This window comes from Phyllostomus hastatus, unplaced genomic scaffold (genome assembly GCF_019186645.2).
Source record: "Phyllostomus hastatus isolate PE091 unplaced genomic scaffold, TTU_PhHast_1.1 phas_contig_58, whole genome shotgun sequence".
NCBI lineage: Eukaryota > Metazoa > Chordata > Mammalia > Chiroptera > Phyllostomidae > Phyllostomus > Phyllostomus hastatus.
The window spans coordinates 8,632,835-8,648,346 of record NW_025333916.1 but is presented as its reverse complement, the minus strand read 5'-3'; the positions used below and the strand labels follow the sequence as shown (position 1 = coordinate 8,648,346).

Here is a 15,512-nt window from a genome sequence, read left to right as displayed (position 1 = left end):
AACCTCATACCTCCAGGGATAAAAAGGACTTTAGACTATTTTTTCCACTTTGTAGATGAAGAAATCAAAATGCACACATCTCGTTCAAGGAATCTTCTAGCCATAACACAGGACCTACATCTCTCCTTATTGTATGAAGATGATGTAGATTGATGGCTTTTAGATAAGAATGACAGTATACTTCCATGGAATTGATTATAAATATCTAAATGTAAATGTGTCTTTGCAACACATTTTTTTTGTCAATTACATTTAGGAATATGGGAGAATCTTTTAGTAAGGCACAGATACAACCAGATGGCTCGTCCACATATATGTATAAACACTGAAAGACAAATTCTAATGTTATGCATCACTATAAAATCCAGACACTGAGAAAAAATTCTCAAAAACTTACTTTTAAGTTAGAAAAATTGTCTTTGTAGTATTAGAATATGGTAGCTTTTAAATTTATGTGCTCGAGAAACACTAGAAACTTGGGACATATTCCAGTGAGAGGGATTTGTATTTAAGTTGAACTACCTGCTTAAATTTGGTTCATATAAGGCAAGTTTTATAAAGAAGTACCCTTAATGATTTATTAAGTAAAATAATTGGTATTCAAAATTCCTTTTAAACCTTCAGTAATTTTCTTTTAGTAGAGTCTAAAAACAATTCTTACCCAGGATGGTTTATGAGTTTAATAGTAATCTTACGTGTTTGCATGCATGATGAGTTATTAATATAATCTAAGATTCAAATAAATCTTCAAACAATTTTACAAAAAAGGAAAAAAAACAGAACACTTTATTTTCCACAAGAGCAATAGGAAAAATGAAATCATTTCCCACATACTGTTTTCTTAAAACAGAGCCTACAAGGACATATTCAGCACCAAATAAAAAAGGGAAGAGAAATTACAAACAGCCATAGAGTATAACCTATAAAGCAAACACTTAATATTGCACTTTGTTTTAACATTTTGGATTTTACTTTTCCTAATTGAAAAATCAGGAATCTATCTTGAATACTGGAATACAACTGTGAACCTCACATCTTTTATCAGGAATTGACCAATATTTAGGAAAGATTAAATGCCTCTAAATGAAAGTAAAGAAATACTTTAATGGGGAAAATAAAACTTTATTTTATAAAGTTTTATTTACTTTGAATTTTGTATTTTATTTTTTGACCCAATGCCAATTACCAGACTATTGGTCATTCTTGCTTTCCTGTGTTATTTATGAATATATGGTGGTAAATATTCCAATGTTATGCATATCAACAATTGTTCCCTAGAAGTTAGACATAAAAAAAGAAAAGGGATTTTTCTGACAACCCCCCCTCACCCCAAACAAAAAACCACCAAATGCCCTTTACGCCAAATATTCCATTAGCTTTTTTTGAGGGGGACATTCACAAAATGACTTAACAATAAAAAAATATTTCACCCCCATTTCCTTATTATCTAGTATTAGTTTGCTACGGGAGCCCAAACCCTTTAACTGAATCACTTAAAACGTGATTCATTTTTACACTGGGCTTTCTTCACCCTGTCAGCATTTTTCAAACATGAATTATCTTCCATGTTTTCTTAAAGGCCACTTATGGAAAAGCCTATTTGTTTTGTATGAAGTTTTAAGACAGTATTTAACCAGGTCAAGCACCAAGCCAGAGTTACAATTATTTCAGTCACTTTTATTAAATGTGGGGTGTTAAATGGCAGGATAGATGTTAACACCCATTTCACACGTATGTTGTAACATCAGAGATGCTGGTTTTCATTGAAAATATCAGCTGAATTCCTTCTAAAATACGACAATCAGTACACTTGGTACCTTGAAAAACACCATTCTAAGTGTCATCATGAATGCTGGTGTATTTTTTAAGCCAACTCTAAGTTATCTTTAATATAAACTGTAATTTACTGATATAGTTATTTTTCCTACCTTATCTACATACACTCAAAAGTCAGTGATTTCCCATGTTCAGCAAAATGTTCTTTAGGTAATGGAAAAAATATTCTCATTAAAAAAAATATAAAACATTCTAGCACATTCTACTATTCATAATTTTGAAGTTACATACTTTTAGAATAAACTTGGGTTTTCAAGCTCTGTCAAGCTTGAACAGGATAGGAAATGTATAAATTGAGCTCTCTAATCATAACCGAAACATGCACCAGCAAAAATGATTTCCCAACATATGTGTTTGGAGGTAAGTAAGTAACTCTGTATAAAAATAAATGCATTTTCTCCTTCTCTCTAGTGACTGGAAAACTTCCACACTTTTAAAGTAATAAAAATAACAATAATTTTAAAGAGCAACAGCCCTTAACTCTTTGCTGGTGCCTGCCATACTGCCTTTCTTTACTCCATTCTTAGCTCTTCTAGTTTCTTCTTATATGTAATGATAAAAAGGGAATGTGGGTGGGTTATCACTTTTGTGTATGTCCCTTTTCCAAATTTCCCTCTCCAAAAAGCCAACCAACCAAACAACAACAACAAAAAAATAACAGTGCAACAAAACACAAAATAGCATTCCAACAGTTTGGCAAGTGATGCGTTCACCTGAGATTAAGTGATTTTAGGCAGTCAGTAACAAAATGCTGCTTTGCTGTTATAGTAGAAAGGCAACAAATTCTTAAAAGAAACCAAGAAGGTATACAATCTTGACAAAGTCTCTTATTAGCTTCCTCCTCTTATCTCTTTTCCCACATATCTGTTGCGTATCTACTACAGTAGGCTGCAAAACATACAGCAAGAGGGATTGGCTTGAAGGCATTTGATGTTTGTAAATAAATCCACAATAGGATCCAAGCTGAAGAGGTGATACATGGTCAGCCTAGTAGGACAATTTCTGAGCATGTGCATACGCAGGTAAAGTCCAGGTTATATTAAATTAAAAAAAAAAATGTCAGTGCGTTTTTTTTTTCCCATGTTAAAGTTTCTTTCAAAGCTTTCTTTTGTTCCTTGTTGTGCTGACCACAAACAAGTTTTAAAAAGAGTATCAAGAGTCTGGCATAAATGGAAAAAAAAGAAGCTGTAGTGACATTGAACTGCACAATGTAAGCATTGGGCATGTGCAAATTTTCAAATCAAAAGAAGGAAATCATCCTTCTTTATAATGTGGTATCTTGACACGTATGACCATAGGCTAAGACTGCTCCTGGTATGTGCCAGTTTTAAAGGAGAAAAGCTTAGATCTTCAAGCATATTGGAGCAGTCCCAGAATGTTGCTGTAGGCTTCTAAAGCATGATCACTGGTTGTTTCATGTATTCGCCACCTTTCTGGGCAAGAGCAATTCCACTTCCTCTGAAAACGTGTCTCCAAGATACTTCTCTGTTCTCAGCCAGGAAGAGATACAGTTCGGAATCCACATCAACTTGATTTAACCGCAGTGTTCCTTCAACGAGAGGGGCAGGATGGTCTATCCTCGGCTGACTGATCAGGATTTGGATCAATCTAGAAAGAAGAAAACGAGTAAATTATTTGATAAGGTCTAGAGAAAATGCAGCAAATGACTAAGGTTTTGAGTATTAGTTGAGAAACCTAATTAGAAAGAACATACAGAAGCTTGTATGGGGAGAAAACATTATTAGTATTATCTATAAAATACCTGATATCTAATTATTAAACTAACAAAATTTATAAAGGTCTGACTGAAAAGCTAATGATAAAATTTTATCAGTGAATCCAGTTTTACTCAGCACCTGGTAGTTCATTACATTCAAATACATAATGTAAAACATCTTTTTAACAATTTTTGTAAAGTATCCCTCTTCAGTAGGCTTCAGCAAGAATGCAGTTGTATAAACAATGTTCTTGGTACTATGTGAGGTAGTAAAACTCATGGATATAAAACCTCATAAAGGGACCAGGAATAGTGAGTCTCAAGAAACAGCAATGCTGCCCTGGCTGGTGTGGCTCAGTGGACTGAAAGCTGGCTTGCCAACCTAAAGGTTGCTGCTGGTTTGATTCCCAGTCAGGGCATGGGTTGAGAGCCAGATTCCCAGTTTGGGTCAGGTGAGAGGCAACAGAAAAATGTATCTCTCATACACTGATGTTTCTCTCCTCCTTTCTCCCTCCCTTCCCCTGTCTCTGAAAGTAAATAAATAAAATCTATAAAAATAAAAGAAATAGCGATGCTGAACCTACCAGAGATAGAGAGGCTTTCCACTTTATCTCTGGAGAGACTTGCACACACACATGCATTTATTAAAAGTACATGTATTTTGGTTGCATCTCAGGTTCAAAGAGAAAAAGAACAGGAAGGCAAACTGTTGGTTTTAATTCATTTCTTTTATTGAAAGATTTATTGGATAACCTACGGTATGTATCTGCATTTACATGTGGGACAATTCAAAGTGCCTCAGACACTTTAGGTAAAACACATTTTTGAAGGAAACAAGCTACACAACTTTCTTTTAATGACTATCTTTTAAAGAAGAAAAAAAGTAAAAAATTAATATAGCTTGTTAACCTCTCCTCTATATGGATAGATGTTAATTAAATTGCAACCTGAACCAATTTAGGGTTTTAAAAGTTTTAAATTCTCTTAATTTTCTTTAGCTCATTTTTGAAGAGAGGTAAAATTTTATGACAAATTACTTAAAAGTGGAGAAATTGCCATTCTTTTAAAATGCCTGGACAGTGGAGAAGCCTCAGAGCCAATGAGAAATGGCTGAATGAATAAGACAAGAGAAATTTCTGAATAAACTTATGGTAACTAAATCTGTAACAAGTGGGAGAATTATTTTTGGCATCTAATGGAAAATTTTATGAATAAGGAATAGTTGGATAGAAAAATTATGTCTAATCAAGAATTTGCAAGAATAGATTGCGAATATCCTATAATCAATGAATAAAGTATATCTCAGATTAGCTACATGCAAAGGAAAACCAACTCTTCCAGCCATGGCACGGTGATGGAGGGAAGAGGGATAAGAAAAATTTGTTGAAATAATTCTTTTATGTCTTATTTGGAAATATTTCAGTGTGAAATAGCTGTCTATAAACTATAGTAACCAAAAGGAAAAGGCTAATTTTAGCAATTCACAAAATCTAGTATTATACTGGTATCAAGCCTAACCTTAAAGCCCCTCAAAACGTGTATTACGTATAGTATAGATGCTTTCTTTCTGAAGTGTTCTGAATTGAAATTGCTGCATGCCCTCCACCACCACTTACCTGCCTTTGCACATGTTCTTTTTGCCTAAACTACCCTAACCTTTTGAGGAGTACTATTTTTCAAGGTTTAGCTTATCACCTTTCTCAGGGAAGCCTGTGCAGTTTTTTCTCATTGTTGCATAATATTTTGCTTCTAAGTTTGTTTTTCTCACCAGACTGTGGACTCCTCCCAAATAAGGGCCATGTTTTATTCACATAAGGGCTTAACTGTCATTAACATGAGATGAATAAAAATAATCTAACAGTGTAAGAATGTTGTTTAAGATGTTATTGCAAATGTCCTTTTTCCCTCATGGCTGAGAATGTTAAAATATGCAAGAATTACATTGGAAAAGGATGGTGAGTAAAATAAATTGGTGAGTAAATTCTATTAGTCAATGCTTGCAAAAAATCCGTTCTATTAATGCTTAAAAAATACAAATTATTCCTTTACTTGGAATTTTCGAAAGCATGAGATGAGATCATTATTCTTTATTTTCCCAATAATAAAACTGAACAGTCATACTTCTGGGTCATACTTAGTAATCTAACCATTAATCTTTGCTTTTAAATTATTTTCCAATAATTAATTTGATAATCAAAAACTAACTTTATTTTTAAAAAGTCTGCAATGATGTTTTTTCCCAAGACAGCCAGCCAGCCCATTTTACACTTTAAGGAATTGGTGCTTACCTCTGAATAAAGAGGTGGAGGCAAGAACCGAAACTCCTGGATATATGCAAACAGTGGTCCTTGAAGTGCTCTCTCAAAGTCATCACAAGCATTCACTGGAGCAAGATTGTTCCGCCTTTGTTCCTCTGTTACCACTTCTGCATAGCTGGGTGGTGCTGAAGGAAAAAGATACACGCAATTCGAACAGCATGTTCTTATGCATGTCAAAATACACAGAATAGTAGGTATTAAAAAGAAATATCAAAGTAAAATAATAATTGTTTTGTGTTCAAAACTAGGGGGATATATGTTTTAAATCTAATACCAGGGGCACATCTACTCTTCAGGTACAGACAAATATTTATCTACTTATAAAACAGCAAGAGCAAAATTATGTTCTTGAAAATAATAAGAGATTTAACTTAGGTATACATTATGTCAAATTACCTTCAGGTCTTTCAGGTAGGGATAAACCAAGCCAGTTCATATTCATGCTACATTGGCTGCTTACACTTGAGGTTCTGCTACCAAATGGATGTAGAGGAATGGTACCGATGACAAGAGGCAAATTAAGAAATAAATCCATAGCTCCAGGAATATCCACATATACCTAAACAGTAAAAGGAGGTGCTAGGTTTAGAATGGAAGTACATTTCCTTTTTAAAAACTAATAACCCAATATTATCTGACTTAATGTTATCTGAGGTCCTCATTTAGTTTTTTACTTATAAATGTATCATATACAAGAAAAGTTTATTCATTGTAATACTGTATATATAGTACATATATATACACATAAAACTAGTAATTATAATTCAGATTACATAAACACTTATATTTATTTGTGTATCATATATGGAATATAAAAATCAAATCCTGGATGTAAAACAAAATGATATCCTCATGACTGTAAGACTTTAAAAATGGAAAAAAAAAAAAACACCCTTAAATTTATGCATACCATTAGTGAATATTCCACACGGATTATACTACAGTCGAGGATAGATGGAGAAACAGGTGGAATTTTCAGCAACTTGCCATTCCACGTCTCTGTCTTTCCAGATGATAAGGATTCTCCACGCAAGTTAGCCACAAGCTGTTTTACTTCCTTCATTTTCCCTTTGGCATAGAAGGCCTGTGTTTGGTAAATGGCTGCCTTTGGCACCACCATTCGGGAAGAGCAGTTCTCAATCTCAGCAAATATCTGAATTGATTCACCTAGAGAGGAAAACAAATTCTACTGTTAAGAAAACAAAACAAAACAAACAAAATTGCCAAAACAAATGCAGATTCCTACCCTAACACTGAAAAGTTCAGCAGACTACATGGATGAAAAGCTGTCCTAAGAGTGGCAAGTAACTTAAGAGTTATAAAAATTAACTAGGCATTTACAGCAGCTCTTTAAAAAACTAAACTAGAACCCTGACTGGTGTGGCTCAGTGGGCATCAATCCACAAAGTGAGGGGTCACTGATTTGATTTCCTGCTCAGAGCACATGCCTGGGTTGCAGGTTTGGTCCCCAGTCAGGGTGCATAGAAGAAGCAACCAATCAAAGTCTCTCTCTCTCTTTTTTTCCCCCCCTTTTCCTCTCTCTAAAAACAAATCTTAAAAAAAAAAAAAATTAAAAAAAAGAAAAAGAAAAAAAGAGACTACATTCCAATTTATGAATGAAAAATGGATAAGCTCAACTTGGGTTATTTTATCAAAGAATGCAGTATCCTATTTGAATTTGCTAGAAATATTATGAATTTAAACAAAAAAAGCTAAGTGAAGAAAGATTGTTTTCTGTGGGAATTCACTTCATACATACCTGGGGTATAGCCCTTCCTTTCGATTTTGGCACTTAAGGATATTGGGCCTGAGGTACAGAACCAGCAACAGAGAGTCTTTTCTTTTGTGCCTGCTTGGGGTGACTGCAAGAAATAAATTTAGAGAAAAAGATCAATGTTACAAGTCAGGACAATAATAAAATGTTTTAAAATACAATTCTAAGTTCTTGGAGTATATAAAAGTAAAAGCAGTGCTGTTTTATTTTAAGTCATATATGCTTTTTTAAATACATTATACAATTTTTGTTTTTATATAAGTTTTCTTTCAATTAAAGAAAAAAGGGTACAGGGCTTAACACCATATTCCATAAACATAGTTTTAGCCCACACTATTTATATATATATAGTAATTAAAAACCAACCAACTAACCAAAACCCTTTCCACATTCCATTTAAACTGCCTTAAAAACACAGCTTGGAAAGCAACTTGGTTATAATCACGTTAACATCCTTCTTTGACAGTATGAAAATATCAGTATGTAAAACAACCCAAAAAACCAAAAACTAATTTTTAAAATTCTTATTTGCTTAAAGATATTATTTGTTAAACCAATTAATGTTTTGAAGTCAAATTTGAATTTTGTGGAATAAAAGAATTTATTTTAAAATGCAATTAAGTTTTTCGACAAAAGTGATAATCTCCCCATTGTCTGACATCCCTGCAATGGAATAATGTAAAGCAATACAAACTTCACATTGTAATTTCAAGTTAAGTGATGTCTTATAATAGTATGAAAACTACCATTACTCTTCTACTAAAATTATCCAGGAAAAAGATTTTTTGTTACTGGTATTATCTTCTGAATAAGAGATATTTCATTCCACATATTGGTCTTACTTTTAAATTTTATTTAATGTCATTACAGTATCAGGAAATATGACCATATTCTTCATAGTTTGTATATGCCTCTTTAACTGCATTTTTAAAATTAGTATTTATGAAAGTTTAAAATAAAAACACTATTTTAAAATTATAAAATTACAGCTTAGGTGATTCTTTGGTATTGATACACCAAAAACAAAAAATGAAGAATTCAGTCAATTCTTACCAGTAATGAAGGAGTGTTGATATCTATATGCTCAAAGACTGTAAATTCCTTCTTTAATTTTACTGGTAGAAGCCAAGGCCTGTGCAATTCGGCTTTCACCCAATAGCGCACACTGCCATGTCGGCCTTCGAATGAGGTAGCAAGTGGTCTGTGTAGAATATAAAGGTCAGTATATTAATGTCATACCTCTTTCTAGTAATTATATAGTAGATCAGCACAGAAGTATTAATATATTGTACTGTTTATATACCACTCAGGTAGCAAACATGTATTTTTATAAATTTCCAAAGGGATAAGTCATTGGGGGAAATTACTGTTTTCAAATAATAGATATTTGGAAATATTACAGAAATTTTATTTTTAAAAAGTCAGAAGAATACAATCCCTTTAAACAAAGAAGAAGCTACTTTTAATGTTGATGGCAAAATTATGAAAATTTGGAAATGAACAATTCTTGAAAAGGTCAAGAATTTAATTTAAAAATAAAATTGAGAATGGCTTAACTATTTTAATTGAGAAATTATAGACACTGGATAAGCATTAAGACCAAACTCCTTACAGTGCTCCACTATTCACTTGCTAGGAATTACTACCTCTAGTTATAGCAACTACTTAAGAAGGTCTAGAAAAGGCTGCAACAGTTGTTATAGTTTCCAAAACTTCATATTTTGATTAAGTCCACTGTAATGCTAAGGAACTTTTTGTATTTCCCGGTTTACCCATGTTCTCTTTTTTTGGGCCATGTTTCTAACTTTATAGGCTGAAAAATGAAAAAGAACCATTTCTGTTGACCTGTATATCAAGGGAATCAGAGCTGTTTTCAACCTTGCTAGGTTTTATTACTTGCAAAAGATTTTTAGTCTCTTTTTCATAATTTTACTAGAAAAATGCCCAATGTTCAATTATGTACAAGCTAGAGCTCTAGCCTAGATTAGTATGGAAAGTAGCAGTGTTTTTGAAGTTTTTTTTTTTTTTTTAGCATTTAGATTCTTGCATTAACTTATATATCACAGAAAAACAAAATGTAGTATTTTGCTAGGCCCAGTATTAACCTTATTGTATTCACATCCTTAGAATACTTCTCTTAGAAAGTAAATTAGGGCATTATGTTTAAAATGATGTTCTGTAACATGATAAATAGAATACTGAAAAATACCATTTATAAACTCTTATTCACAGAAAAAAACTTGGCACTAAATTAACGAATATAAAATCATGTACATATTGCAATTGATAAATTCTTCTGTAAGTTAAGTTTATCCTCCAGAACATTGAGCACAAGTGCCACCTTACGTTATATCTGTCAAAGGCATTCTTTTTTAAAAAGAAATTATAATTTTTTGTAACAATCTTGTATTACATTAAAAAATATACCCATTTCCTTCTTTCTTTCCTACTAGATCCCAAGCCTTACACTAACATATCTATAATGGATGTTTCCTTTTAAGTCCAGGTCATAACATCTCTTGTGTGACCTCAACAGTTCTTCGCACAGAAGCTATGGCATTCACATCAAAAGAACATCACTCCTAAAGTTAGAGTATTCCTAATCATGTTTATGTTCTCAGCTTACTGCTGCTGTTGGTTAACAATAGAAGAAAAGCTAGAACACTGAATTTGTATAAATTACTGAAGAGAGATTTAGTAAATGTCTTACCTTTTCTGCTAATGCTAACTGATGGGTAAACGAAGCACTCAGTGCTTAACTATTTGAATAACATCTTTCAATTCACTTACGTGAAGTGAAATACTCAAGGTTTATAAACCACATAAATCTGGAGGTAGGGTACTAAGAACTAAGGTTTGCCTTCTATAGTTTCAAACTTCATTAAAAAATAGCTTTTTAAATATATTGTTTTCCTCTAAGCAAGATTCAGTAATGAAAAGTTTTTTTTAACTAAAAATATTTAAAATTATAATATTTTTTAATTTGAAAAGAACGAATGTCTATGAAAAGTGCCAGTTACTTCTAATACTTACGTCTGCGGAAGCTCGAAGCTAAATGCATATTCATGCCTTCCTGAATGAATGGTGTTAAAGCCTTCTTCAGAATTATCATCATCTAAAACACAGAAAAAGCAAACAAAAAACCTGTTATCAAACCTTTACACACTCTTCATGGTGGCATATCTTTAAAGATGCTCATATAATAATAAGGTGGTAAGTTTTAGAGTCTGAGAGATACAAGTTCTAACTCAAACTTCACTTCTCTGGGTAAAATAAAAATTCCAGTTGCCTTCAGTTGCCTCATCAGTGACATGGAGATAGTATCTATACCCCGTAAGTATCCTTTACTGGAGAGTGACTTGAATTCTGTATCTAACAGAGTAATATGCTCAACTAAAGATTCAGATCTCAGGCTAACGTGTTATCTATGTCTTTATTCCCTTAAATTTATCATATTAAGACTACACACACACACAGAGACAAGGAATAAGAACTGTTCACGTAAACCTTTAAAAATGTCAGTTGATGCAAATGACGATGTTACAAGTATAAAATCATTAGAAAACTGTCAAATTGTTGTTGGAATTTAAACAAAGTGATTTTAATGCCAGTTTCATGGATAACAATGACAGTGTATCCTAGCAACATCCAAGTCTGTGTGTGTGTGTGTGTGTGTGTGTGTGTGTGTATATATCTCCGAAATTTAAAAGGTGCCTGATAACTGGACAACACTGCCCTATATCCTTGAGAAATGTAGTCTAGGATGTTTCCACTTACTTGTAAAAGTTGATTTTACAACCAACTGCTTTTGGTCATATTATTTTTTAAATGTCCCCAAAATACGTTAACTAAAAAAGGGGGAGGGGGTTCTGAATTTTAAAACATGATTTCTTTTTAAGGTTCTAACCAGGTCTTTTCTATGCAGTTTTCGCGGTATCATAATACCTTTGTCAAACTGGAATGATCATTTAACTTTCCCTCACCAAAGTAGTGAATATACACAAGAACTACGACTCTCCCCTCTTAAAAAAAAGGGGGGGGGAGCGCCTATGTATGGATACTTTTATCCCCAAACCTCGATTACTCCTTTTCACCTCAGTAACATTTTCCTCGTCCCCAGTGAAAAATCCTCTAAACGGATTTCAGCACCAAAAACTGGCTGGTGAGCGGAGGGCCATTTAAATTCGCTTCCCTCGAGAGCGCCCCAAGTTTGCCTCCCTTTCCCTTCTTCCCTTCTTGCTCCCTTTTTGTGCCAGCTCAGCAGTCTCATTGAGGCGAGCCACGGCAGCCGCGCCGTGGTAAACAAGTGCCGGGCTGTCAATCAAGAACTAGAACGGAGCAGGAGAGGACCGGCCTAAACCGGCACCAGCAGATCCCAGCCGGCCCGCCCGCGCGCCGCCGTCGCCCGCGCGCCCCGCTATACATACAGCATACGTCGCTGGCGCTCGCGCAGCCTACCCTGCTGGACCGGGGGCGGGGCGACCGTGCGGCGGCGCTTCCGCTTAACACGCCCCAGCCGGTGACCGGTTCTATCTGGCTTGGGCCACCCCAACACCTTTACAGTTGCGGTGAGAGACAGGGGCGGTGAAGGATTGGGGAAGGGCAAACGCTCAGGGAAACAATGAGTAGTGGAGTGAATACTCGCCAAGGCCTTCGCCCACCTTTAGATTTTAGGGTCACTTTTCCTTCCTAGCCAGCCTCTGGGCTCTCAGGTCAAATCAAGGTAGCGGATCTCCTACCTACGTAGTTCGGGAAATACGCTTTGTTTTAGCTAAGAAAAAACAAACGGGTCACAGAAGCTACCTGACGTCTTCCACTGGAAAAAATAGAAAAATGGGGTCCTGCGAATTCTATCCATGCAAGTTCCCACGGGATAGGATTGTCAGCTGAAGTTGCGCTGTGGTCCGTCCGGCACCTTAAGACCAGCAGGAGCTTATCCCATCTACTCTTTTGATGCCTGAAATCACTAATTGCGGGGCCCAAAACAGGCCGAGGTGATGAGGCGACGAACACCTCCAGAAACAGGGAGACAGAAGCAAGTTAGGGCGGGGGCGACCACTCTGGAGGGATCTTTACCGGCGCACGCCGGTTTCAAGCCTCGCCCCCATGGGCGCGACCCACTCTCCCCACCCGCCCGCGCCCAATCCAATCAGAGCCTGGCATCGCCTTAGCAACAGGCTAACAAACCGAGCTCCGCCTATCGCTGATCGCCCGGGGCGGGGTCTCACTCACCAGGCTAGTTTGAGAGGTCCCGGTTTAAAGTCATTGAAACTGTTCCAGGCTAAGATCTCGTCCATGCTTTGCAGGGGTTTGAGGGTTTTGTGTGTGTGTGTGTGTGGGGGGGGGGTGTTACAGGGCACATAGCTTGTTTTCATGGAAAATATGCTGCTCCGGAGATCATGGAGCAGCTAATAAAATTGCGTTTGTCCCTGTAAATCGTTATTCTACTTCTACCCCATTTCGAGTCTCAACTCATAAAAACCTTTGCTCTCATCATTTTAAAAAGACCTGCAATATCCAGAAAGGTTCAAACTCACTTTTCTGCTTTGGAAGACACACGACGATTGTCATTAGACATTAGCACTTCTTATCAGCATTATTGCTTGGTTGAGATTAACTAGGAGTTACTTCAGGATGTAAATTACTTATGTGTAACTGAAACCTAGTTAAATGACTTAATATTTTTAGAAAATGCATTAATGCTGTTAACTGACAGCATCCTTCATTTCTACACTTGCCTAAGGCTCAATTGGCACTCCTCAGGCATGTGTATATTTTAATATTAAAAACGAGGGTAAAAATCTATTCTACTCTTTGAAAAATAGTCCACATTTGAACTAAATATTGCATTAAAAAGGAGAAGTACAATATTACATAACCAGTTTTAACATTATATTCTTCTTGGTCTAGGAATTAAGTCATCGCCACCACCTGACGCGTGCAACCAATCTGCTGAGAGCTGAGCAAGCGCCCCTCCTCACCACCCCCCAGAACTGGTCCGAAACAGGATTGAACCGCTTCTAACAAAGGGTGGAAACTTAGAAAAACAAGCTTAGAGTCGTCTATATTTCCCCAATGTAACGATTTAAACAATAGATTTGAAATCTCGGGACCCCTTCAACGTCTGACAACCCCTTATCTTTTCAAACCAAAACTCAAATCCAATGTGCCAAATACTTTTCAATTTCATTTGACTAGCATCGGTTTCATTGAATGCATGTTTCAAAGTTAGGCATGATGCTCGAAAAGGAAAATTACTGACTGTGAATGGTTTCTAAAACTGATTTGTAACCTACCACAATGATAGAGAATGTCCTTATAAATTTCTTAAAGAACTGAAAATAGGGAAAAAACACGTGGGGTGTTGATACCATATGTCAAAATAAGGTACAGATACCCTTTATCAAAGAACAATGATCAATTCTTTAAAGTTTTATGTGTGTCAATGTTAAAAATGAAATACACCTATTAACCCACTTAAAAAATGTTAATCCATTACTTGACTGAATCTTAGATTTTAAGACCTAAGGTTGTAGAGTACAGACAAAAAAAAAAAATCTAACATTGGACTACAGCTTTTAGCAATTCAGTTGAAAACAGTAAAATTACTGAAACAGGTTTAAGCCGAATTTGTAAGTAAGGTGCAAATGGATGGCAAGTGCGTATGGCACATACCGAGCCGGCTATAGAGGTGGTTGAGTAAGTGCAGTTTGCAGTCACTTTGCAGATGCCTGCATGCATTACGACTTAACACACGATAAATGTCAAGGAGAATCAAAATCTTCCAAGTTTGCTAATCTTTTCTCAAACTGCTACGTGTATGCTAGGAATAGAATTATGTTAATTCAGAAAAAATTAAAAGGTACATTCCCAAAGAAAATAGTTTTTTTTATCATTTTTGAATGATATAAAAACTTACCTCTTTCATGTCCAATTAAGATGTCTTTATGGTTGAAATACTCTACTTCTTCAGTATAATTCTGCGTGTAGGCAGTATTGGAGCCGGCGTTTCTAGATTCGGTCCAGCGTACTTTTGCATGTCCTCTTGCATGAATTTTAAGAGATTTTACTCTGATTTCCCCAGTAACTTCTAAATTCACCCTTCCTGAGACTGTATCCCCACTAGAATACACAGGGACATTGCTGTCATTAAGACAGTCCAAGCTTATTGTCAAACTCTTCACCTTTCCCAGCACCATGTTTATAACAAAAATCTATAAAAATAAAATGTAAGACAAGTCAAGACCACATATAAAATGTGATCTTAACACCGATCGATGAATTTGCCGTGCAAAAAGCTTGCGGGCAAGATCAGTGATTCTTTACAAATAGTTCATTGAAATTTCTTAAAAAGTCAGGGCAGCAAAGAGGCTGCTGCTCCGCGGTCCTGCTAGTCTCAGTGGTCTCCTTACAAAGACGGCGACTGGATCTTGCCAGCTCACTTTAAATGCAGCTTTGTGAAAAACAACCCCACTGCGCATGCGCACGCCGCGGCTGCTGCCCGCCCTCCGGCGCCGGGCTCGCTCCCTAGCTCTCGGGTACAGTAGGTGCACAGCTTGGGGAAGAAGACTCTGGGGCTGCCGGGAGGCTGAACGCGACTTCTGTTCATTGTGGGCTCCTATTGGTAGTCAGGCTGCCGTAAATCCTCGACGTGCAGCCTGGAGCCCCTTACCAGCATACTCTATTTAAAGATAATGGCTCAGGGGCCCCTGGGGAGAAGGGTTGGGTAGGGAGCTGTTTGCAAAGCCTAGTAAGGATAAACTGCTGAGTGACTTGAACGAAGCGTCCTTTACTGTCACTGCAGGATTTTGACCAGGGCCTTGCTGGAAAAAGGAAAAAGTGATGTGCGAGGAGAGATGGGGGAAGG

General features: G+C 36.0%; 1 protein-coding gene across 2 annotated transcripts; it reads right to left on the bottom strand.

Moving 5' to 3' along the window:
• Positions 1-755: 755 nt before the first annotated feature.
• On the bottom strand, positions 756-15,082 carry ARRDC3 (arrestin domain containing 3). Of its 2 annotated transcripts, none has more exons than XR_006786733.1 (8): positions 14,565-15,082; positions 10,679-10,760; positions 8,699-8,846; positions 7,631-7,733; positions 6,782-7,038; positions 6,268-6,430; positions 5,842-6,034; positions 756-3,444 (listed from the first exon to the last, which is right to left on the bottom strand). XR_006786733.1 is itself a non-coding variant. In XM_045847917.1 (8 exons), exons 1-8 carry the CDS (start codon positions 14,842-14,844, stop codon positions 3,388-3,390), a joined length of 1,245 nt encoding a protein of 414 aa, XP_045703873.1. In that variant the 5' UTR covers positions 14,845-15,082; the 3' UTR covers positions 756-3,387. The 2 variants fall into 2 exon arrangements, 1 of the variants encoding a protein (XP_045703873.1); XM_045847917.1 differs by having other exon boundaries at positions 5,842-5,996.
• Between the last annotated feature and the right edge of the window lie 430 nt (positions 15,083-15,512).